The sequence below is a fragment of the Empidonax traillii genome, unplaced genomic scaffold, assembly GCF_003031625.1.
Source record: "Empidonax traillii isolate 1590-97213 ecotype Southwest subspecies unplaced genomic scaffold, ASM303162v1 scaffold1223:size154416, whole genome shotgun sequence".
NCBI classification, from domain to species: Eukaryota; Metazoa; Chordata; class Aves; order Passeriformes; family Tyrannidae; genus Empidonax; species Empidonax traillii.
In genome coordinates, this window is record NW_020956416.1 from 98031 (window position 1) to 123851 (window position 25821).

At 52.3% G+C, this 25821-nt stretch overlaps 1 protein-coding gene across 4 annotated transcripts in view; it reads right to left on the minus strand.

Moving 5' to 3' along the window:
- The window catches only part of CSMD2 (CUB and Sushi multiple domains 2), a 123663-nt gene that overhangs the window by 70790 nt on the left and 27052 nt on the right, over positions 1-25821 (minus strand). For 2 of the 4 annotated variants that reach the window (XM_027905948.1, XM_027905950.1), the window contains 9 exons: positions 23760-23942; positions 14543-14869; positions 12763-12957; positions 9969-10107; positions 9092-9279; positions 8504-8692; positions 8172-8288; positions 3652-3867; positions 1642-1830 (listed from right to left, as the gene is read on the minus strand). In XM_027905948.1, the coding sequence (XP_027761749.1) occupies positions 1642-1830; positions 3652-3867; positions 8172-8288; positions 8504-8692; positions 9092-9279; positions 9969-10107; positions 12763-12957; positions 14543-14869; positions 23760-23942 (1743 nt within the window). The remainder of the gene's footprint in view (positions 1-1641; positions 1831-3651; positions 3868-8171; positions 8289-8503; positions 8693-9091; positions 9280-9968; positions 10108-12762; positions 12958-14542; positions 14870-23759; positions 23943-25821) is intronic. The other 2 variants (XM_027905951.1, XM_027905949.1) reach the window with 2 other exon arrangements.

Genomic DNA, 25821 nt, shown 5'->3' on the forward strand with positions numbered 1-25821 from the left:
GAGGCTTTTTCCCTGTTGTTGTCCCCCACAACCTGCAGTCTGTCCCTGCTCCATCACATTTTCCTGGTCAGACTTCTCCCCTCCTTCTCCACTCTGAGCACTGTGATCAGCATCTGACCTTGGAGCCAAATTTGAAGTCAGAAGCTTTGTGGGACTCAAGACTTGGCAGAATGATGCCATTTAGAGAAGGAAGAGGTCCTGAATGTCAGGAGATGACAATTTAGTGCTGCTGGAAAATAACCACCCCTCACCTCTGCCTCATCCCACGAGTCCTCACAGCGCCCAGAACCACCACGGGCAACCTGCCCTGCCTCTGCTGCTCCTCTGAGGAAGGGTTAGAGCAGAGGCAGCAGATGGAGGCGACTTTGGAGGTGACTTTCTCCTCCATGTTCAAAAGGCAGGGCCTTCCCTCTGGCACAGATTCCCCAGGGATGATGCCGGACACATCAGCAGCAGTTCCTGCCCTGGACAGAGGGGCTGGACAAAGGAACAAAACACTCTCAGTTCTCTCATCCCCAGAGCAGGAACTGAATACAGAGTGTCTGGAAAAGCAATTAAATCTCCTGTGATCCTAATGAGCAAGTCTCCAATTTCCTTCTCCATCCGGGGCGAGCGCAGAGATCTGAGCACGGGCTGGGGATGCTGTGACAGGGCTGTCACCCTGCCCAGAGCCCTGGGCCATCACCACTGAGCCTGACCTGTCACCACAAACCCCAGCTGTTCATTCTGAGCCAGCTGCAGCAGGGAAATGGCAGCCACTGTGTCCACCCGGTGCTGATGTCTGAGGATGGACTTGAAAGCTTTGTAAATGATTCTGTTTGATTCCTGTTCCCCTGATTAGCTTTATCTGCAGCCTGGTTATTATTCATGCCCTGAAGAGCTGCCTGGCACAGCAGGATGACGCAGCCCCGTGACCTCAGCATTCAGCAGTGCTGGGAAACGCATTCAGCACCACAGGGCTGAGATGAGAGATCAGGCTGGCTCTGGAGGGGGATGTTTGCTCTGCAAGGGCCCTCAAAGGTCACCCACAGATCAGGACAATGGCCCTGGCAGGCTCTGCCACGGTGCAAACGGGTGAGAGACCCGCCCTGCCTGCTCTGGATAAATCCCTCACGGCTCTGGGCAACACCAGAGCTCTGAACAATCTCCTACTTAAACTGTACAACAAAAAATGTTTTCCATCCTGTTGCCAAGGCCTGGAGCATCCTCCTGCCTTTCTGCTCTCTCCTGCTGCAGCACCTTGGACTTCTGTTCCTTTACCAGGGAAGGGTCTCTGCATCCCATCTACACCAGGGGGGACAGCCAGGAGCCAGTTCAGCACTGCAGAGGGATTCTCCCTCTCCTCTAGGCTCAAGATTTATGGATTTATTAGTGCAGTTAACGGCTGGAGGGGCTACAAAAGGACTTGCAGGGCTGAAGGCTCATCCCAGCTCATCCCAGCTCCCTCTCCCCATCCCCACACCGACCACCCTGTGAGCAGAGCGAGGCCCCCCATCCCAAGGGACACCACCCATCCCAAGGGATGCCACCCATCCCAAGGGATGCCACCCATCCCAAGGGATACCACCCATCCCCTGCCCACCTAAAACCATCCAGCACAGCGGAACCAACCAAGCAAAATGAAAGCACATGACCACCTACCAACACACCTTGGCAGAGGCGAACTCCACACTCGCCGTCTCCCCCCCAGGCAGGTGATCCGGGAGGCTCCTTCCAGCCGGTACCCCGGGAAGCAGGAGAAGGTGAGCACGTCCCCCACCCCGAACTGCAGCCCCTTCCTGATGCTGTAGGCTGGCACCTCTGGCTCGTCACAGGGCTCCAGGTCGTACTCTGGAGGGGACAGACAGACGGTTATGGAAGGGCAGGGGACACCTCACATTCCGTCCTGCCCAGGGAGGGCACTCCGAGGATGAGGAGGGAGCTCTGAGTTTCGATTCCAGATGCAGTGAAGTTCTGATTCCAGAGCCCATGAGGATGGACGACCTGTCTGAGCCACGAAGACCCACCTGGATCTCACCCCCCACCATTCAACCCCCCCCAGGGGCTTCACCATCACCTCGATTTTACCACCAGCCTCCCCCTCTTAAAACACAACAGGTTCCATTTCCTGCCCCTGTCGTGTCACACAACCAACCAGGTGACATCAGGGGTGACAAAGCACGATGGAGGTTGGCTGGCAGCCAAAAGCAGGTCTTTGGCCACGAAACACGTCCAGGGAAACCTCTTTGGGGGGGGGGGGGTTTATTATTTTGAAAAAATAACAGACCTGCAAAGTACAAAGTCTGCATATAAATATATATATATATATGTAAAGGGAGCTAAAAATATAACTGGCTCCTGTTTTTGCTTTCCAAGATAGGACAGCAGTCTCCAAATACTCTGAAAATTAGAGTTATAATTAGAGGCGATCTTTTGAAAGGCAAAAAGCCGTTTTCCCCTCATCAAAATGAAAGTTAATTGGAAATTCTCTGACTGGTTTCCACAGAGTATCACATGCAAATCCCTGACTTCAGAGGCCAGAACAAAGGCACTGGAAACCAGGTTTTATCTGCATCTATGGCAACAGCTCTGTCCCTCAGTGAGTGTGTCAGCACCCAGCTCCACAATAAAAATGGGCATTTCTCTTCCACCCCAACTGCTGAATTCGCAGCTGTGGCCTCGGGACTCGGAAGGACACGGAGATGCATTAAAGAACAGCACCCAGGCAATAAACTTGTGTCCCTTAACTGATTGTTTTAGGGAATGGCTTGTCAGGGCACTCAGGCAGCAAAGATTGACATTCCCTGGGATGTGTGCACAGGCAAACACTGGAGAGTCGTTTGCAGGGCTGCAGGTTGGAGGACACGGTTAAGCACCGTGTGCCCTTCAGTTGAAGATCCCCACACAAGAAGCATTTACAAGGGGGTGACAGGACTGAACCCACTGGAATTAAATCCCTCTGCAGGTGTGTTTCACCCTCATCTTTCCCTCTCTGTTTCTGGACACAGTTCCAGCTCCTGTTTTCCTGGGCTGCACTATCTGCCTTTCCCCCCCAGCCTGCTCTGGTTGTCAGAGGAAAATCCTTCTCTGGTTATCAGAGGAAAATCACTGCAGCAGGTAACAGCCTTTCCAGCCTGGCAAGCTGGGACAGATGGGATCTTTTGGAAGGCAACGCTGAGCAGTCTGGACTTCTTGGGCAAGGAGCAGGGCAGAGCTGGTCACTCCCATCGTCTGTCTGCTCGCTCTTTGTGCCTCTGCTTCGCTGCTCCACTTGGATGCTCAGCCAGTGACCGGCCTGTGCAGCCTGTCCTGGATGTGCCTCTGCTCCACAGCCAGGCTGGGAGTGTCCAGCTTGGAGAAGAGATGCTCCAGAGAGACCTTGGAGCCCCTTCCAGTGCCTAAAGGGGAGTTTGGAGAAGGGCCTGGAGGGACAGGACAAGGGGGGATGGTTTCAAACTGGAAAAGGGGAGATTTGGGTGGGATATTAGGAAGAAATCCTCCCCTGTGAGGGTGGGGAGGCCCTGGCATGGGTTGTCCAGAGAAGCTGTGGCCGCCCCATCCCTGGAAGGGTCCAAGTAGAGAATCTTTAAGGTCCCTCCCCGCCCAAACCGTTCCATGATTCTGTGATTCGCAGCAAAACTGGAAGGGGAGGAACTGATTCCTGGCTGTTACCTGAGAAGGTGATGTTGAAGCCCTCGTAGGACATGGAGAAGTCGGAGATGAAGCGGATTTGGGCTGAGAAGTTCCCGAAGAGCCCCGCGCTGAGCGGGGCCGGCAGGCGGGAGCCCGTCAGCTGCTTCAGGGGCTGGGCAAAGCTGGTGTTCTCGGTGATGAGGAGGTAGTCGTGGCCGTTCTCCAGGTGAAAGGTGTGGAAGGTGAAGAACACCCCTGCAGGGGAGGAACAGCAGAGGTGGTTTCACTCACAGGGTCCACGTGGCCACCCCGGCCGTCCATCCCCCGTCTCCCAGCACGGTGAGGGGGGAAATCACACGGGACATCAGGGGCATGGTCATGTTCTGAACAAACCAGAGAAAACACCTGCACCAAGGCTGTGGCACAGGGCCCAGCACGGGGCCAGGCAGTGAAGATGTTGGGACTCCTGTGCCTCGGAAATGCGGGAGCAGGGACGGAGCGGCGGCAGCAGGAGCAGCCCTGGCAGCTCTGAGAGATGTTTAATCATACAAGTGTTGACCTTTAAATAGAGAGCAAGAGCAGCAAAAGCTGCGGCTGAGAGGACTTGAAAACAAGTATGTTCCAGAAGGAATTCATACCTGGAAAAATAGGACTTGTGCCAAGTACCAAGGTCAGAGAGGCTCTTCCAGAAGATAAAAGTGTGTCAGTGGTGTAACTGCAGGGACCGTGCTGGGACTGAATCACAGGGTCATGGAAGGGTTGGGGTAGGAAGGGACTTTTAGGATTGTCTAATCCCACCCCCCTGCCATGGGCAGGGACACCTCCCACCAGCCCAGGCTGCTCCAAGAAAATCCTACACTTATATTCACATTACACTGCTGGAAATAAACCCCACAACAGATCCAGCCCCAGAAAGAGCAGACAAACACAGGAAGGGTATTTTGCCTCGTCTCCCAAATTCAATTTCAACAATTTGAAACATTTTGGGAGAAGGCTGTGACCTTGCTGCATTTGTAAATGAGCTAGAAAGGAGTAATGGATTACTTAAAGTATCCTTCACACCTCCAGACACAGAATGGGAAGCACTTCAGGGTTTTGCAGGAGCCTCCAGCGAGGTGATTTTTCATGCTGGAATTCAAACACCATTAGAAACACTTATTGTGTGGAAAATAATTCCATCTTTGAAGGGGGAAAAAAAAGAAAAACACCAACAAAAAAATGGCAGCAACAGCTTTGAGGGAGCACAGCCAGGCAGGATCTGAGATCAGAACCCCTGTCACATCCTCGTCACAGCGAGTTAACAAGGCAAAGCCACGCCGAGCAATAAAAAGCCTCTTTGCATTTATATGGCTTTTCTCAGCCCAATATCTCAGCTCAGCTTCTGAGCGCCCAGGGCAGGGCTCCAGAGCCCCTGCTCGTGTAGGATTGGGATTCACCCTCCTCAGAATACATCTGGAGAGACACAGCCTGCTCCACGTGCTGGAATCTGCTGCTCATCAGTCCCACCGAGATCCCCATCGGCACCCCCGCCACGTTACTTCATTTAAGCCAATAATTAAAGCCCCAGGGGCTGCCCCGGGGAGAGCCCCGAAATCCAGCGTGCCTTGCCTCCAAAGGAACCACAGGGCACTGCAAATGAGGCTCAGAGGAACAGTCTCCTCCTCCTTGCTCCCCATTAATTCCCAGAGATCGGGATGAGACCGACCCAGAGATGGGGAAAAGCTCTGGAGCATGAGATTTAATATCCAATTTTGGACAGCATCAAACCATAACTGAACATTCCATTCATCCCTACCTCTATCCAGGTGCTTTCTGAAGGTTTGCTGGTCACATGAAAGCGTCTCCTTCTAAGAAATGAAGGTCACCAGAGGCTGGTGACCAACACAGAGCCTTCCCCAGGGAACTGGGAAGAAGGAGGGCTCACAGGGTCATCCCAGCTTTATCCCTGTGCAGCAGCTCATTGCACCTTGAAAACCTTCCCTGTCCCAGGCAGAAGGATTTGAATGAGCCAAAGCTTAGGGGGTGACCAAAAGGGCTCCCCTTGACTTTGGCAATTTCTTCTTTATGTCCAGTTAAATATTAAATGGAGCCTGACAGAGCATTTTTTGTTGGCCCACTGTTGCCTCTGCAAAATTCCACAGAGCCAGGAAACTTCCAGTAGTTTCCAAGTGGTTATTACTCCTACCAGCAGATCAGTCAACCAAAACCAGATCTGACCCAGGAGTGAGAAATGTGGGGAAGGCAAAATGTCTTTTAATTCTCCCTCTTTATCATCTGACAGGAAACCCATACCCTCAGTTTTACCCAACCCAATCTAAGGAACAGAAATAATGTCCAACCTCCCAAAATTCAACACAACACAAGGGCAGTTCAGTCCCCAGAGCTGGAGGACAGGCCCCTGAACTGCAGGGTTTTTTAAGGTAAAAACTCCAAGCACACGAGCAGAGCCAGTTAAGGGCTGTGGAACTGTTGCCATAAGGGCTAATTATAAACTCATTTTAAAGGATTTGTGACCGATTAAACCTTTGCTCTGGTCTGAAATTTACTGTGGCACAAAATGTCTCTGCAAACGCAAGGTTGGTGGTTTTTTTTTTTCTTTCCCATTCTCTGCAGAAGAAACAGCAAAACAAATTACAGGGAAAAGAAATCACTTTGAAGCTCTCAGATTAAAAATAATAGTTTCCCTTTAAGCGTTTAAATACCTTTAAAATTAAGCTGCTTTTAAACTCAAATTGTACAGCTTGTGAGGCCATAAAGCACCTCAGTGTCTGCAGTCACATAAAAATAACTGTTGGAACAGCCAAGTTGTGGCAATTAAGGGACTCGTGTGCTGGCCACGTGTGGGATGTTCCCAAAAACCTGAGGGGGAAGAACCTGGAGAGTCCAAAACTTCCCCCCCCCCAAGGGGCAGTGGAGGGGCAGGAGCTGATCTGGGTGTAGGGACGGGACAGAAGGGGCTTTGGGAAAAGGAAAACCACAAGAAGGAAAAATCAAGTTGTGTAAATGTGTGTTCCCTGCTGGCAGCAGAACTGTTAAATCTTCTTCTGAAAAAGAAGAAACACTTCTCCTGAAAAATGGCTTGGGACTGAATCAGAGCAGGGAAGAGGAGCTGAAACTCTTATGAGAGGCTGGACATTCTCGCTGAAACTGGACTTGCAGAGCAGCTCCTGGTTGGGTTCTCCAACATTCCTCACCTGCAGCTCAGGCCAGGATTGCTGGGGAAAGCTGGGACCAGCTCCTCAGAGCTCAATATCCAGCTGCTCTTCCAGTTCAGGCTGCTCAGACCCTGGGCTGACCTGCTGAGATGGTCCAGGACTGCCCCTCCCTGCCCTGCTGCCAGGGCTGTGCCGTTCTCTCTGCTCTGAACTGCCCACAGCAGCATCTCCCACAGCACAGAGGACAAAAAGCCCCTGGATTTACAGAGATGCGTCCCTGCCAGTGGTTTTTTCCAGCTTTGGTCTGAAGAACTCCCTCTGATGTCAGCATAAAAGCGGCCAGGCCATCAGAGCTGCACTTTCTCCTGTCATTCAGAGCAGTTTGGTGCGCTGGGCTGAGCTCAGCTCCGGGATAATGCAGCGTCTCACCGGAGAGCTGGAGCCCAGGCAGAGTGGATTAATTGGAGAGTGGATTGCAGCTACTCCACAGAACACTTTTCCCAGCATGTGATGGTTCCCTTAATGCACTGTGCTGTTCATTGACAAGTTTATTTGCTGTAATACAAATGGAATTTGGCAAATTGGCTCATGATCCCTCCCGTCGTGCCGGTATCGGGCACGACAGCAGAGTTATGTAAGAGTGAGAAAGTTATATAAAGGCTTTGTATCCTTTGTGTGAGCCCAGGAGATGCTGCTGGATCATGAGGAATTACCCCCCCTCCCTCCTCTACATCAAACTTGCTCTCTGATCATCAGTGATACTTTGACTTCTCCTCCAAGACAAGAGCTTGGCCCGCACACTCTGAACACACCTGAGCTGGAGATACTCCTGGGCAGTGGGGAAAGGGGAGAGGCAGAGCTGGGAACTGAGAGCCCAGGTCCTATCCCATGGCTGGGAATGATTTCCCACTTCTCCAGCTGTAAAATGTTAGACAGACAGTGATTCAGCACTGCGAAGGAAAATCAGCCTGAAAGGGCCATTGAGCACCAAACATTCCTGCAGGGGTGGCAGTGGCTGCTCCTCCCTCCTCTGTGGGACATTCCTGGCACTACTAGGTATCCAAACGCTGAATTTCAGGATATTTGGATCTACAGATCTCTCTCTCTCTCTCTCTCTCCTGATTTTCAGGATACTGCCACAAAGGTCCGAAACAGAAGACAACGCCTGCCACAGGTTGTGGTTGATATAGAACCACCTTCCCCTCTTAATCCTCCCCACTTTGAAAGGGTGAAGAGTTTTGACACCAAAATCCTCTGCATCTTATCCAGAGACAATGTTTGGGTGGTGGCAGAACTGGCCAAGCACGTGGGCACCACCACAACTGAGAGAAAGTCCTGATTTACACAGGGAGCAGTTTATCTCTGGAATACACAGGGAGCAGTTTATCTCTCGAGGCTCCTCACCTTTCCCATGGGACGTTTCTATGGTCCACGTGCAGTTCAAGTTATTTGGATAAAAGTCAGGGAAGCCTGGGGATAAGATGGTACCACTGGAACCACGGATGTAACCTCCACAGAGAGCTGCCAGCAGGGGGGAGAGAGAGAGAACGACACCAGTCAAACAACCTGCAGGGCCATCAGCTTTTCTAGATGGCAAGACAAAGCCCAGCCCCCCAAAAATCAAACAGAACAAGTGGATTAAACATCACTGGGAGGTTTATAGGAGCTGCTCTGGCAGCAGATGTGCCAGTGCAGGGTTTGCCCCCCCCACCTCCACCCTGCAGATGTGTCCTTACCCTCACAGCTGGGCAGGGGGCGGCTCCACTGGAAGTTTGGCTCACACTCCAGGGCCTCGCTGTCGCTCAGGGTGTATCCTGAGTCACAGCTGAAGGTCACCAGAGCTCCCACGTAGAAGTCGTTGCCGTGGCGCTGCCCGTTCACCGGGATCCCGGGATCCAGGCAGTGGTCGGACTGGAGCTTCACAGCTGTGCCAACAAAGCCTCGGTCACTGCCCAGCCCACCCCGCCCAGGGCTCACCCCAAACCCCACAGGTTGGCCCCAATGAAGAGGCACGTTGATCCAGCCCTGGAAGTGTCCAAGGCCAGCCTGGTCCGGTGGGAGGTGCCCCTTGCCCATAACAAGGGGTCAGAACAAGGTGAGCTTTAGGGTCCCTTCCCACCTCTAATGTCCCTTCCCTTCTAGAAAAGGCAGGAACTGCTCCTTCGCTGGCACGAAGAGGTGCAGCTTCTCCCCTCCCCAGCCCTTGAGCAGTGAGAAGTGGCTGGCACAGGGGAAAGGGGATGCAGGGGGGGGCCCTGGCTGAGGCCCCCGTGCTGCTGGAGAACAGGGAGCGACACGGGGCGACGCCAACAACCCGCACTCACTTTCGTATCGGATCTGAAAGCCGATGTCAGAGTGGCTTTTGTCAGTGGTGAACAGGAGGTAGAGGTAGTTGCTGGTGCTGATGAGGAACTGGGGCACCTGGGTCCCGTCGTAGACCCCGATCAGGGGGGAGGAGTAGGAGCGGCCGTCCCGCACCTCCAGGGTGTCGTAATTCACCTCCGTCTTGAACCTGGAAGGGCCACAAAGCAACCAAAACCCCCACACGGCTCAGTTTGCTGGATTTCAGCCCTGAAGGAGCTGTAACAACCAGGAGGCAGCACAGGCCATGGTGGGGGCAGGGGGAGAGGTGGGGCCTTTCTCCTGCCTGAGCATCTCCCTGGAGCACGTCAGTCCCAGCCCACGTGCTCCTGTTCCTTGCTGACCCCTCACCTCCCTCATCTGCTGACACCGAGCAGCCTGTGCAGCAACAAGCCCCTTGTGCCCCACGAGCAATCCCTTCCCAGACACAGGGGTCAGGAGAGCACGGCCCTCCTCCAGCTGTGGGAACCCAGGGGAAGCCCAGAGACTCAACACTCCCCAGCCTGCAGCAGATCCTCCCTGCTGCTGCTCCCCCAGGAACACGTGGGAGGCTCAGCCTCCAAAAACGAGTCCTACCCGTGTCTAAAATAACCCTGCAAATGAGCAGGAGTCAGTCAAAACAGGAGGGGGGAAAAAAAAAAAAACCAAAACCCACGTCCCACCTTTTCTGCTTGAATGTCAGGTGAATTTTAATGTCTTGTCAGTTAATAAATAAAAGAGGAGGAGGAGAGAACCTCAGTGCCAGACACACAGGGGAGCAGCTCGTTCCTGGTCTTGGCTGCAGCTCAGCCCCACGGGAACCACCCAGAACACCCACCAAGAGGGAGTTTGGAGCAGCACCTGTCAAAGGTGATCTTGATGGGGTAGCCAGGCTGGGCCTCGATGACCCAGGCACAGCTCAGCGAGTCCTTGTAGAAGCCAGGCCAGCCAGGGGACAGGATGGTGCCGCTGGGAGACGTCAGGTGGCCACCACAGGGTGCTGGGGACAAGGAAACGGCACAGTTCACACAGTCATCCACCACAGAATCACTGAGGCTGGGAAAAAAAACTCTTCATATTGTCAGGTCTGACACTGCCAAGTCCCCCACTAAACCACGTCCTTCAGTGCCACCTCTACACGTATTTAAATTTGGGTGAAGAAGCATCACAGAAGCCGCAGCACCATCAGATGGTCCCTCCCTGCCAGGCAGGACCCTCCTGCCACGCAAAGCTTTCAGGCACCACTGTCTGCCACGTGTTAAAAATAATCAGAACCGGACGAAACACCAGCAGTAACTGGTAAGAAATTGCCTTTTCAGCTTAGAGTGAAGCCACAGTAATCTGCTCCTGTCCCTGTGGGAGCCAGCAGCCTGACCTTGAGCGGTGGCTCTGAGGGGACAGGGTGTAATAATAATGATTAGATATAGAAGCAGAGGAAACTGCAAGGTCAGTTTGCATTTCAGCAGCTGCAGGTGCCAGGAAATCTTTCCTATCTGTGGTAATTGAGTCATGGCTTCTCTACCACGAGGGACATCACCAGACCATGGCATTTATTCCACACCGTGGTCCCCCATGCCATCAGCAGAAGCTGAAGGTGTATTATTATATTTTCTGGGGGGAAAAAAAAAGACACTGGAGCTGATGGACCAGAGGTGGAAAATCCCACAGCCCTCAAAACCTGCCAGGAATTGTCCTTGGGGCCTGTGGGATCAACTCTGAGGAGCAGCGGCTGAAGCACCGAGCCAGGGCCAGCCCTGGGCTGAGCTGAGCCCAAGGGCCACCCAATGTCACCCTGGAAGGGACATAAAATATGTCAGTCCAGGCCTAAACCCCCCTCCCTGCTGATGGGAAGGAGGCAGATGAAAGTCATTTGATCTCAACTGGATCCAAAGCAATTATTTTTGAACAAGAGGCTCCTTTCTGCCCCAAAGCCACATCATCTCCTGTCAGGGCTTCTCCCCATCTTTCAACTCTTTTTTTTTTTTTTTTTTTTAGGTCTCTTTCTTTCCCATTAAATTTTTTCAAGTGCTAAACAGTACTTTAGATCTCTGTGCTTCCTCCTTGTTTAAAAAGGGTAATTAAAATGTCCACTTTTCCGGTGCAGACTGAAGGGCGAGTCAAAGAACTCACCACTGTGATCAAGAGGAAAAGGCACAAGCTAATGGAGATGGTTTTTAAAGCTTCCAAAGAGAAAAGTTGATTAAAAGTGTATTATTTAATGTATGTTTCCTGTCTATACTTAAAAATACATAAACTTAAAGGCTCGTGCTTTGAAAGTAAGGGGAGAACTGAATTAAATCTACCTTTTGTCAGCTGAAGAAAAATTGTGTAAGAATATAAAAAGTCTGGTTTCTTATTATACAAAACTTGAACACAACTGACACCTTCTTATTTCCACCTCAAACACAATGGGCAGGATTGTGCAATTTCTGCTGCTCATCCACTCAAGTAACACATGAAAATTACTGAAATTATTGCTCAGTATTCCAGGGCTATTTCTCAAGAGCACAGCACTTGTTCCTCAAACTGCTGAAAACACCAGTGCAGGGCATCACTTTCCCCAGAACAGAGGGCAGAGGAAGACTTTCCACTTCTAATGAGCCCTTTCTTCCTTTCTCTTTTCCGGAGTAGAAGCTTTAAAGGATTTAAAAAAAACTTTGAAATCTGTGTTGCAGCCTTTAATTCAGCCCCATCTCCCCCATGTCTGGGTTGGCTGTGGTGGCCAAGAGATGTAAATGCAAAATTTCAGGCTCTCGACTGCCCAAGTCCATCGACAGGACTTCTTCCTCCATTATATAAATATCCTACATTTTACATGTCTCAAAAATCAGGACAGAAGAACACCACCACGGATCTTCCGTTTCCTGTTGTTTAATTCCTTCGTGGCAGGAGCAGCAGGGGAGCTTTTGCCTATCCCTAAATCAGAATCCTTTTGTTCCTGTTGTTGGAAAAACACCTGTTGTAACAAGAACTGAGCAATAAAAGCAACCCCCAGCATTCACTTCACAAAAAAACCAAAAACACCTGGAAAACAAACCAAGGTCGTTATTACTGGACTGGCACTTCCTCCTGAGGAAATTCTTCTGTGCAGAGACAACACCTTCCAGAGCCAGGGAAAATCCTGGTCCTGCAGGACACCCTCACTGTGGGATATGTGGCTGTGATCCCAGCAGACAGAACAGTGATCCCTGATCCCAAAAAGCCCAGGGGATCTCTCTCCCTCCAGGCTGCAAGTGCAGGAAGGCTGGGGAAGAGAAGCTCCAGGGGGACCTGAGAGCCTCTTCCAGTGCCTAAAGGGGCTCCAGGAGAGCTGGAGAGGGACTGGGGACAAGGGATGGAGTGACAGGACAAGAGGGAATGGATTCACACTGGGGAAGGGCAGATTTGGGTGGGATATTAGGAAGGAATCCTTCCCTGGGAGGGTGGGCAGGCCCTGGCACAGGTTGCCCAGAGCAGCTGTGGCTGCCCCTGGATCCCTGGGAGTGTCCAAGGCCAGGTTGGATGCTTCTTGGAGCAACCTGGGCTAGTGGAAGGTGTCCCTTTCCATGGCAGGGAGAGGCTCTGGATGATCCTTCATCTCCCTCCCACCACACCCCACCCCACCCCACCCCACCCCACCCCGTGACCCTCCGACCAGCAGAGGCCACGAACCGACCTTCACATCTGAGCACGGCGTTGTCCCACACCACGTTGCCCTCCTTGAGGATGCAGGTGATGGATTCCGAGCCGTGGGTGCGGATGAAGCCCTCGTCACACAGGAAGGACACGGAGCTGCCCAGCTGGAGGCTGTCCCCGAAGCGCTTCCCATTGACGGGCACGCCGGGGTCGGGGCACTCGTTGTGCCGGAACGCTGAGGAGGGGAGGAAAGGGGAGGCAAAGAGAAGGGTCAGCATCTTGGTTCCACCACCCCTGCCCCAAAAACAGGCTGGTTGAACATCAAATTTTTTTTTTTTTTTTTTTTTCAGTTCCCAGGCTCTGTTTGAAGCGTTTCCTTCGCAGCCTGAGGGGAGGGATGAGGTTGAAAGCAGTGGTGTCCAAAAGGGGCTGAGGAACAGCAGTGATGGGCAGAGGAGAGCTTGCAGGAGCAAGTTACCCCCTCAGACACCTCCAAATATAAAAATATATATTCATAAATACTCAAAATAGAGACGGAGCTCAGTTCAGAACTGCAAGCAGTCGGAACAAATTAATTCCTCTGTACTTTGGAGTCATTTACACCAGTAAAAGCTGGTTTAAAAATATCTTTATGCAGGGGGCAGCCCCGACTCCAACCAGGGGTGGGTGATGGATGGGAGATGCACAAGGAGGGCACCACCAGTTCCTGGGTGAGGTCTCACCCTCCTGACAGGCTCTAGGGCTCGATCCTGGCTCTGATACCCCCTCACACAAACTCCTTCACCTGAGCAGCCTCCAGCCTGCTGAAGTTTGGCAAATGTTTTCTTAAACCCTCTGATTTTTCCTCTTTTTTTTAAAAAAAAAAAAAAAAAATAAAGGCCTTGCAATCATGGCTAGAAAGGCTATTAATTTAGCTGTGCCACGAAAGGCCATTATAACAAAGCCATTTATCAGTTCTGCTGAATAGGTTTAATACTGCTCTTTAGAAAATTACAGGACAACATGAGGGTAAAATTGCCGTGGCATTCACTGGAGATTTGAAGACTGGACTTAACGTGGAGCCAAACCTATCTGTGGAAATTTCACGGCTTTATATTATATAGGACAAGTGCTCCATGTTTGCTTTTATCTTCCACGTCTTGCATCTCTCTTAGCTGTCAGCAAAGGAGGGTGGTGTTGAGTGATGGACACAACCAGCTCAGATCCCACAGCACCCACAGAGCATCACCTCAACCCCAGAGCAGAGTGCGGGGCTCTGAGGGGGAGAGCAGAGAGCCCAGAGAATCACAGAATCACTGACTGGTTTGGATTGGAGGGATTATCTACTTCCACTCCCTTCCACCAGCCCAGGTTGTTCCAATCTGGTCTCAGACACTTCCAGGGATGGGGCAGCCACAGCTTCTCTGGGCAAACTTGTGCCAGGGCCTGCCCACCCTCCCAGGGAAGGATTTCTAAATCCTAATATCCAATCTAAACCTGCCCTTGTCCTGTCACTACCCACCCTTGACCAAAGTCCCTCTCCATCCTTCCTGTAAACCCATGGACACAGCAAGCCCAGAAGGGAGAACACCAATCCTGGGTGTTCCAGGGACACATAACCCAGGGCCAGGTTGATTTTTTTTTTTCCTGGACAACACTTCACAGCCGGGAAGAGCTGGTGCCACCAGCTCTAAGCTTGCCACCAATCCCCCATTGCCCAACTGCAAACCCCCTTTTCAGATTTACTCTGGAATCCCAACAGCTTCAGGGAGATCCATCCCTTGCCCACCAGTTTCCAGCGAGAATTCAGAGCAAACCAGAAGGGAGGATGGGGCACTCACTGGTGAAGGTGATGTTGAAGCCTCTCTTCTCCATGGAGTGGTCGGTCTGGAACTCCAGCCTGGCCACGTGGCCGCTGCTGGTCAGGGAGGAGGGGATCTGGTTCCCTGAGAAGGTCCCCAGCACGGGGGACTCGGCAGTCCCGCCGTCCTTCACGGCCAGGAAGTCGAACTGGGGCTCCACGTCGAAGTCGTTGAAGGCCAGGTGGATCCTGCTCTCGGGCTTGGCGATGATGAGCCACACGCAGTGCAGGCTGCTCCCGTACTCCTCGGGGTAGTTGGGGGACAGCACGATCCCAGACGGGCTGGTGAAGTTGAAAAAGCAGGAAACTGCAAGGAAGAAACCCCCCCCCCCCCATCATCAGTCAGGCAGCACGGTGCCCCCACACATTCCCCCCCCACTCCCCCTAATCCCTGGAGCTGGAGATTCCCACACGTTCCCAGCTGCTGAGCCTGCCACAGACACGAGGGCTCAGCGCTCTGGTCACGGCGTGTCAGTGATTCATCTGCACAGGAAGAGGTGATTTCCAGGCAGGCTCTGGGCTGCTTTGGGCTAATTTGCTGTTTCCCAGCCCAGCCCTGTGTGTTCCCAGTCCCTTCCACAGGCTCCCTGCCGTGCCCAGCAGAGCTCCAGTTTTTTTTTTCAGCTGCAGGAATTCAGAATTGCTCAGGTGGGATTCAGGATTTCGCAGGTGAATTCTCCTGCAGGTCCCTGAGGGAAAGCCCACCCGAGAGTCAAATGATGGGTGGCTGGAGCCAGTGCAAAACAAAATCGAAGTTGGGATCAAAATAAAATCAAAATAAAATAGAAGTTGGAGTTTGCAACATCATCTTCTGTTGTGGCACAAGAACCTGGAGTAATGAACTGACTCAGCCCTTGCTCCACGCACAGCTCCAGCCTGCTCTGCTGCTGTCCATGGCCAAGCTCTTTGATTTAAACTGCTGGGCCAACTGCAGATAATTCTGAGGGTAGTGCAGACTTTTCAGCAACCTGCAGCCCAGGTGCAGGGGAGACACCTCTTCCCACCACAAATAAATCACTGACTTGTGCTGGGATAGCACGTTCCCAAAAAGAGCCATCCAAGCAGGCTGCAATTCCCACTGAAATAATTAAAGCTCCTTCGGTGGAGTTGAGGGGAAGGGTGTGTATGAAAAACCCTGCAGCTCTCCGGGGTTTTCAATATATACTGTATTGCAGCTGACAAGGCCCATTAACTTGGAAAAGCAAGGCTGCCTCTGAAGTGGTACCTGCCCAGAGTTTGGGATATTTTATGTATGGATGCTCTGCTCATCTTTTTCCCCCCCATCACCCTTGGTAAAACCCATTACTGGGAACATACATCTCACTAATTCCTGGCAAAGGGACATCGAGCAGAGGATGAGCCTGGGTTGAGTTTGGCATTTATACAATTATTTGGATCACTGCTCAGCCTCCCTCTGTTATTTTCCCTCTGTCTTCCTTCAACACTTAATGGTTTGGGATCCAATAAGATGGACGTTACCATGACGTTATCAAGGCCACGAGCTACACCATCTATTTCCTGCTCTCAGCAACAAAGGGAACAGATTAAAGAGAAAACAAACTGCAAAATATCCTCAGGATTTGGGCTCTTTACGAGATGCTGAAGTATCAGGGGATGCTGTCAAATAATTCTGTCAGCATAAGCAGGGTATAATCTGCCTAAGAAATATTGGAAAGGAATGCATTCGCACACGGGGAAACAACTTAGCGGCAGGAACCCCTCCCAGGAACGAGGTATCTCCTATAAATTTTTAAACCCCAAGTGGTAAATTAGCATTCAGCCAGGACCTACAGCATCCCCCAGCCAGGCAGAGAGAGGTGCAGCACAGCTCAGCTCAGAAAATAACAACAACAAAGAACTTGCTGACAAAGGGAAGGAAGGCAGAGTGAGGGAAGAATATAAAATTAACCTCTGCTAGATAAAACAAAGTGACAGATTAAAAAGGAGCTGATAAAAAAAAACCTCCAAAAGTCTCTGCTGCAGAGGAGCAAATGAGGATTTTGAGTTGCCGTAAGATCAGGGAGCAGAAAGGTGAGTTGGAGCAGCAGGACAAAGGCCACTGTCCCAGGGCCAGGAACCAGGTCCAAGCTCTCCTTGGTGGAAAGAAGAGCTTGGCTTCACCTCCCCAAGGGGAACATCCAGCCCAAGAAGCCACAGCTGATCCAGAAGGTTCCTTAATGAGATCCTGCTGCCTGTGATACGACGACTTTCTTCATCTTCTGAAGCTGGGGAGGTTTTTCTTCACCGTGAGGAGACGTTTCAGCTCTGGGGCTGCGCTGGGCAGGGCTGGGATCCACAGCAGCCTCTCTGCAGTGCTGGCCACCAGGATCCAGGCAGGAGCTGTTTAACAACATGCCACAGCCAAGGAGAAGAGCTGTCAGAGGCAGGACTGGAGCCAGGAAAGGTGGGAGACAGCCCAGCACTGGCTGGCTCGTGCTGTTTGTGCTTCTGAGACAGCGAGGAACAAAGCGCCCCGAGGAGCCAGCAGTGATTCCCAACATGACAGGGGTCAGCCCTGCTGCCTGCAGCCTGTCCATCAGGATCCCTGAGCTGGGAACAGCCCTGGCCCTGAGACCTCAGAGCCTGGAATTAATATTTATTACCCTTGTTCTTAAATGTTATAAAAGGACATTTCATTATGAGCACAGCACAGGGTCCCATTTATAAGCCCGCACTGATCTTTGTCAATAATTGTTATTACTGATCAAGCACTGCAAAGGCAATAAGAAAAACCCCTTTATTAAATGCAGCAGAACAAATCCCAGCAGAAGCCAGCAGGAACAGAGCAGTGAGCACAGCAGGAAGGGCCCAGCACAAGGGATCTGTTCAAGTCATCACAACCATCATCCAGGTTCTGCCTTGGTTTAGAGCAGCAGAACAGCGAAGGAACAGCTCAGGAAGGGGAGTGGGACAGGTGGATGAGGCACAGGGACACTGTGGGTGATGCCTGAGGGGCTGGGCTGAACGCAGGGGAATCCAGGAGTTCTTCACCAGCACCTCCATCAGGCGCGACTTCTGCAGTTGTCTCATCCAAGTCTTCTCTTTCCCAGTTGTTTCTCTTTCATTCTGCCTTCCAAAGATCCAGCTCCTCCACAAACCACCTCTCTCCTCCTGTGAGGCCACACCTGGTGTCCCCAGAGCCTCCAGCCCTGCTCATCCTGCAGATTGAGGATCCAGGGCTGACCCCAGGGAGAGGTCACACCATGGGAACAGGAAAGGCACCAGCTCCAGGAGCAGGAAACCACTGCCATAACTGCAGTCTCCATGGAAACAATGAAGAGTCCTGACTTCTCTCTCACTCTTTAGATATTGTTCCCACAGACTGGGACCACTTGGGAGAGAGCTTGGAGACGGGGAGTGGATTTTCTCCTCACCTCTCCCTTTGAAGAAGATCCCTACTCCAGGCGTAGCTTGGGTGATGGAGTGGCAAAACAGGAGCTCAGCGGGAGCCTGGTTAATAAGCAGCATTCCTCACTTGGGAAGCACACATCCCAAAGAGCTGACAGTGCTGGGAGCCCAGGGCACCGCTCCAGCTGCGAAGCAAAATGCTTTGTATTTTGCATTTTCCTCTTTCTGTGTCGGCAGAAACACCACCTGCACCAGGATGCATTCCTCTCCTTCAGACCCTCCAGCACCACAGGGCAAGTGGGAGGCGAGGGAAGGGGTTTAGAGCAAATATTAACTGGGAGCATTTGGGTTTCAGAGCGACAAACTCTTCATTGCACTCCGGTGGAACGGCTGAGCAGGGGTGGGATGGCAGGAGGTCCAGAGGAATGAAAAGCAGGCAGGTTTTGGGCACCAAAAGCCACACCTGAACCTGCCCAGGCTGTGCTGTGTTTCACCCCTGGGCAGCAGCTGCCACCACCCCACTGCAGGTGGCACACTTTGGGGGGGGTGTAGCCCTCGTGGGGAGCAGAGGAAGAGCCTTGAAAGACAAAACTGGCACACAGCAGCTCCACCTGTGAGCTGGGAGTGTCCCCCCCTGTAGCTTCCTCAAACCCCAGCCCCACGTGGAACACGGTAAATTAAATAAGGGAGCTTCTCTGCAGCCCAGATTGGTGATGGCAACACAAACACCACCCCAATCCCACCTGCTGGACACAGGGGAAGGGGACAGGGACAATCTCCCTGCCTGAAAAAGCCAGGGAAGTGCCATTTCAGATTCACACTGGTGAGAAGAGGAGCATCAAAGCCACCCTGCTGAGCAATTGCTGTCAGGAACATGGACAGATGCCCTGGCACAGGGCAGCTCATCTGGAGCAGCACAAAAACCCCTCCAGGGGACCAGTTCCACTGGTCCAATCAGGAAAATTACCAGCGTGGAGGCAACCCAAGGGACTGCATCCTGCTGCTGAGGGCTGAGAGGGCAGCTGGCAGCACCCAGGGGGGTGTGGGCACAGAGGTGACACCCCCCACCCTGCTGGGGATAAAAGAGTTGGCCACATGTGCTGGCTCCCAACCTCACCTCCCACCTCTGGCCTTCTCACTGCCCCCCTCTTGCTGCCCCAGGTCGAGGCACAAGGACCCCCAAAAAACCCCCAAAATTCATTGCAACCCCCAGAGCAGCAGCTCCTGGTGGGAGGCTCTTGCTTCTGGCTCCACAACTGCCAGGAAGAACTCACTGGCAAAGCAAGAGCGAGGAGAAAAGAGGTTTGAGCCAGGGGAGTGTCAGCTTTTCTTGGGCACAGGTACCATGGACACCTCCCAGCTCACCTGACAAGTGGGATGCTGGAAGATGGGCAGCTGATCTGGGACTTGTCCCAAAGGAGGAGCAGCAGGAAATGGTTCCATGGCCCTCTCACAGTGCCACAAAGGGAAAGGGAACATTTTCATACAGGTTATACCAAAAAAAGCCTGAGGAGCTCATGGGGGACAATTCTAACACAGCTCCTCATCACCAAGAAGGAGCTAAAGTGGTTCCTGCCCAGAACAACACTTGAGCATGTCTGTCTACTTAAGCAAACATTTAAATCTCAGCCCTGTGATAAAGCAGGGCTGCAGAACAAGGGCTCTGAGAGAGAGTGCCCTGCTTAAAATCAGGAAGGGAACGGTCTTACATGGCTGCAAGCGTGAAACAAGGTTGTTAACAAAAGCTCCAAATCCCCCATGGAGACAGAGATCAGGGTAATCCTGCCTTCATTTAATTTGCTTCCCTCACTGCAGGGACACCCTTGGTCTCTGGCTCGGGGGAACAGGCTGGGTAAGGAGCATTTCACCAGGGACTGGCTGCTCTGAACCCCTTGGGTCAAGGGCAGGGGGAAGGGGCTGGGGGGTCCTCATGGATTTACAGCTGATGAACAACTGCAGAAACCATCCAAGCCAGGAATCGGCTTCAGCAGGTGACAAACCCGTGTCCTGGAAGGGTTCCAGCTGGGATGTGATTGGGATGTGCCCCCTGCCCTGCCCTGCCCTGCCCAGAGGTGACATGTTTGGGCAGGGTAAAGGTCAGCCACCATCCCCTGTCCCAAATAATTACAGTGTGTCCCTGCCACTGCACCAGGAAAATGGGATCAGGGTGCTCCAGCAAAGCAGCAATCAAAACTATAAAAAAAAAAAGAACACCCACATGAGAAAACAGCCTGGAATAACAATGACTAGAATTCCTACATTTCTTCCAAAACCCACGAAAAGCAGTGGCATCAACAGGCAGGTAAACGAGTCCAGTGTCAGACGGAGAAAGAAAACATTTACAGCAGGAGGGAGAAACATTTGGGGAGTTAATACAAACTGTTCCATCAGCTCTGCACAAAGAGGGAGCCAAAGGAATGATCTGAAAGGGAGAAGGGAGAAGAAGAAAGAGAGGGGGAGAAAAGGGACAAAATAATAACCAATTGCCAGTTCAATTTAGAGCTAAATGACAACCTTGTCAAGTGATAGAAATGACACAGTTCTGTTCAGTACATTCCTGGGGAAAACATCCCCTGCACTTTGCATTTCCAGGTCCTAACCCTGATGGTTTGGCCCAGGCAGGGCTCACAGGAGGCAGAAAGAGCTCAGCTCCACACTGGAGTCTGCAATCCTTACAAAGGGGAGCTCAGGTTGTTCAGCAGGTCTAATGGGCCAATATGGGATTCATTAAAAAAAAAAAAAAAAAAAAGGAGTAATTATTACTAAGGAGAAGAGAGATTTCTACACTGCTATTAAGGAAAACCAGATATTAAAAGACTGGAAAGCAACGTGAGCAGATCTGGGAGGAGAAATGGGCTGTGGCTGAGGATTTCAAGTGAACAAGAGGGGAAGAAAGCAGAACATCTGCTCCAGGGCCAGGGAAGAAAACACACAATTTAACATAATTCCAATTGGAAATGCTTTGGGAAATGCCTTCTGTTCTGTCCAGAGGAATGTGATGCACGAGCACTGCTCCGAGCAGGGCTGTAGAACACTGAGTTTAAAGCAAAACAACAGAAGGAAAACCACTGGAAACTTAATGGAGATCCTAAAGCAAGAGCAGAGCAAGAACAGGAGCCCTGGAGCCAGGAGCAGCTCCCTGGATGTCAGGAGTCTGGAGGAGTGTCCAGATGTGTGTCCTGGAACAGGCACAGCCCAAAGTCAGGTCCCTCCACTCAAACAAACACACACACAGGCACAAAACACGAGTTTATCCCCATCCCCAGCAATGCCAAGCAGAGACCCCCCCAGCTCAGGGCAGGAGCCTCCACCCCTCTTGTTCTGACTCATAAAACACAGAGTTTTAATCCCCCAGGGTTTGATTCCCTGGGGGACACGGCGGGTCCGGACACCCTGGAGGTTCACGAGCCTGAGGTGCACGAACCAAACTGGCACCAGAAAATCAGGGGTTTTCCCAAATGGGAGTTCCCAGCACAGGAGCACAAACCTCACCCGAGTTAGCACAGTTTTCCCTCAGTGATATCTCCCCCCACAAGCACACTGTGGTGTCATGAGAGAAAAGGGAACAAGCTCTGTAGGAAAGCAAGGGCTGGGGGATGCTGGGTGTGACAACTGGCCTGGCCTGGGACAGACACCACCTCCTCTCATGGAAATCCTATTTTTAGAGCCAAAAACGTCCACCCCGAAGCCGATCTGAGCACTGCAAGATGCTGCTGCAGAAGGGGGAGGGAGAGAGATTTGGAGTGTCCAGCCATCACCCACACCCCAGACAGGAGCAAAGAGCCAGACACTGCACAGTCACCCCCAGGCTGAGCACAGACACCCCCCCTGCAGCACTGCAGGGTCCCAGAGCCATCGATTCGGGGCTCTCAGCCCATCAGACATGTCCTGCCCACACCCCCCAAGGCCTTGCTGAGCCCCTGGTTTGCAGCAGACACCGCTGAAAGGTCTTGTAAAGCTCCCCAGGTGCCCCCTGGGCACCACCAGGAGGAGGAGGAGGAGGATGGGAGGAAGGGCTGTCACCAGGGAGGCCCCAGGTAAGGAGCTCTCCCCAGGGAATTCTGATGCCCATCAATCAGCTCCACCCTCCCTCCGTCACACACCCCTGGGCAGAACCAGCAGCACGGAGCTGTTTGCATATTCCAACCTGCAGCACGTAAATCACCTTCCCCTCCTTTCCCCACCTTGTTTCCAACGCATTTTAATGGTCTCCAAACCATTTACAGAGTCCTGACTAGTCCCACTCCACGTTCCAGGCCAGGAATCTGGTCAGGTAACCCCTCCCACACGGTGTGTCTGGAATAAAGGCAGGGGAGAGAAGGTGTACAGGGGGCTGTGAAATATTTATTGCACTGCCTACATGTTGCCTTGTTGATTCATAAATATCCAAAGCTGGAGAGCCACAGAGAACAGAACACAATGGAATTATTTCAACTGAAAGATTCATGCCGTGCTATGCTTTGCATGGACTGGTGGTGGGGGCTTGATTTGATGCCCCTGATCAGCATCTACAGACAAAAATAATCCTATTTTACTGCAAAGTCTCCCTCCTAGACTAATATAACCCAGCTGTTTCATCTTGGGCACAAACTACAGGTTTACTCCCACTACAAACTACCAGCACGAGCCTCAGCCAACCCACGAGCTGTTCAAAGTCCTCTGAAACTCCAGGAAATTAAAAGGAAAAAAAACCACAATGACTTCTGATCTAAGCACAGAAACAGTCTGACACTTCCCACTTCACAGTTAACCAGGAAAACTCCAATCTCCTCACCAGCATCTTCAGGTGATTTGCTCACAGAGCAAACCAAACAGGAAGGGGGTGCTGGCACCTGGAAAAAGGCAGAACTCACACAGGAATTGCTTCCTTTGCCCAAACAGGTGTTTTTCAGAGAAAGGCACTTCCTTGAAACCGGTTTTCCCCTTTTTCCCACCACCTCCCATTGTCCCACAGCTCCTCAAGACCCCGTTTCAGCTCTGCAGGAGCCAGGTTTGCTCCCCCCAGCTCTGCCATCTCTGCTGTGGATCAGCTCCTGCCACACTCCAAAGGAGTATTTTTTTCCCTGGGGTCCATCCCAGCACATCTATTCACCTGCACAGTGGATTGACACTTCTAAAAAGTAACATTTCTGCTTTCTCTCTCTCTGCATTTCCCCCATGCTTTGGTTCCCAGCTGGATTTTCCTCTCCTGTTTCTTGCTTTCCCTCCCCCTGCAGCACAGAACCTGCTCGAAGGCACAGAATTTAAACCCATTTTACCCCGTTAGAGACGAGACAAAAGGAAGGGTTTGCTTGTGACCAAGTGGGGAAAACGCAGCTACTTCTGTGAGTGTTGGCAATGTCCAAACACTGTTTGGGTGGGAAGGTTCTGTCAGGGCAATGAAGCAGATTGCCCACCCTTCAAACCCACCAGGGACTGTGCAGTGACTCCCACTCACACCCCAAAATGTCACCCTGAGTCAATCTGGAGAGCCAAACATCCCAGCCCTGCTGAGAGCTCAGGACTCCCAGCCAGCAGCAGGAGCCTGGGTACAGTCAGACAGCGAAGGGAAATGAAATGGCAGAAACAGAGTCCGGGTTGAAGTTGTGATTTTGGCTGTGCCCACATCCCAGATTTCCATCTGGAAGGGACCCGAGGCAGGGCAGTGGATGGGCAGAGCGGGGAGAGGTCCCAGCACAGCCCAGATCTGCCCAGGAAGGAGCCCAACCAAGCTCTGCCCAAGGCTTCAGCTGAGGGAAAGATGCCCCTGGGTGCCACCTCTGCCCCCAGCAGAGCACTGAGCACCCCCCTGTCCCCAGCACCAGCTCACACACGGGCGATGCTCTGGAGCCGCCTCCTCACTGACTTACAAACACACACTGGTTTCTGAGCAGACCACTGGCTGCTCTTTTGGCAGGTAATGGTTCTCTGGCCCTTCAGCTCAAAGGCAGGCTGGCACTCAAAGGTCAGGCTGTCCCCGTGGCGGAAGGTGGAGCCCTCTCTGCGTCCGTAGGCCGGGATCCCGGGATCGCCGCAGCTGCCCTGGTCGATCTCTGCAAGACAGAACACAGGGTTGGGTGGGGAAGGGGCTGCAATGGGTTTCCCAGAGAAGCTGGGGCTGCCCCTGGATCCCTGGAAGTGCCCAAGGCCAGGTTGGAGCCACCTGGGCTGGCGGGAGGTGTCCCTGCCCGTGGCAGGGGGTGGGATGAGATGAGCTTTTAAGGTCCCTCCCAACCCAAACCAGGCTGTGATTCCACGATGATCCCAACTAAATGAAAAATACAGCAATCCCAAGTATTTCCTGCTCTGCATCTGCTTCCAGGACACTGAAGCCAGCAGACCTTGGCCCGCTGACCAGGACCAGCCCCCTGGGCTCCCCTGGCCCTGGGGACACAGGGGGGGTTTTTGCTGGATTGTCACCTCTTCTCCCCTCCCTGCCCCATCCCCACCCTGTCCTGACAGGCACTGAGTGCACAGAGCCAGCTAATCCCGGGCTCCCTGAGCTTTGTGCCTGCCAATAAAGCCCAGACACAATTTTCTCTTATCTCCCGCTCTGTACAATCCCATTTCCAAAGGGCCCCCCGCTCTGGATCACTATTAGCTCCAACACTTCATTCCCTCACAGCCTCCTTAGCGTTCCCACATTATTTATCTGCTTCACACTCATCTCCTCCTCCCCGTCCTGCAGGTTTTTATCCCCATCATCTCCCATCAGTCTCGCTGTCTTTTCTCCCCGTTTCCAATTTCTTGCGCCAAATTGGAAATTTCTTTTATGACATTTCCTTCGCGGAGGGGGACGGGTGGGATCCGACATTTGCATGACTCCAGCTAATATTCCAATTTGGCTTGAATAACAACAAGCACCTCGTTATTATTCCGACTCCAGGCAACTCGGATCCAGGTGTATTTTAGGAGCACGAGCCACGTCGCTCTTTTGCATCTCGAGCTAAAAAGTCGCTGCCAAGGTAATGAAGCATCCCCCGAAAAATGATTTAACATAAATTAATATTAAAGTTCTCGTGAAATGGGCTCCTCAGCACTCTGTCAGGATTTACGTGTCCTCCCGCAGACTCTGAAAAGCCCGAGCGTTCAAGGTTTGCACTTGCGTGAGGAGGGATGAAAAATAAACCAGTTTGGGGCGTTAAAGCAGCGCTGAACAGTACATTCCTCCCCAAATAAAAACGCAGGACGCCAGTGGTACCTACCATGAAACGAAAATTCAGCTTTAAAACTCGAGAAACAGCAACGAGATCAAGTGGGAACAAGCAGGTTTTAAACATTTATTACCCTGCCTGACAGAGACACAGGGAACTGATACCACAGCGAGTCAACTGCCTTGAAAAACTCCCTTTTGTTCTGCCTTCCCTTCCCTCCCCACACCTTGAAGCCTCAGAATCCAGAACGAGCGAGCAGCAGAGCTGGCACACTGTGCTGCAGGGAGTGAACCCATCTCCCAACCCACCCCTGGAGCTGCTGGAGCTGGGGGGGAGCACAAGTGCCAGCACTTCCCAGGCTGCTTCTGCTGGGGCTGGTGGACGCAGGATGGTGGCTCTGGAGGGATGGAGGACGCAGGATGGTGGAATTTCGGAGCAGCTCCAGCTCCAGCAGAAGCCAAAGGGACCTACAGGAGTGTTCAGTGCTTCTGTAAAACGAGGACAGGCTTGGGGTGTCAGGAAAAATGCCAAGCAAAGCAAAACCAGAGCCTTTTGAGCCTCTGCTGAGAGAGGGCTGAGGCAGCACAGCTGCTCTGGGGGCACCAAGGTGGTGTTTGCCCCCTCACCCCTTTGCCTGTGTCACCCTTTGCTGTCTCTCTGCATGAGCTGAGCTCAGAGAGTGAAACCAGGGGGTTAAGGATGGGCAGAAATGAAGAATCAGAGCACATTAATTTCCCCCCCTGCACAACTCCCTTCTTGTTAGCAGCAGGCAAACACA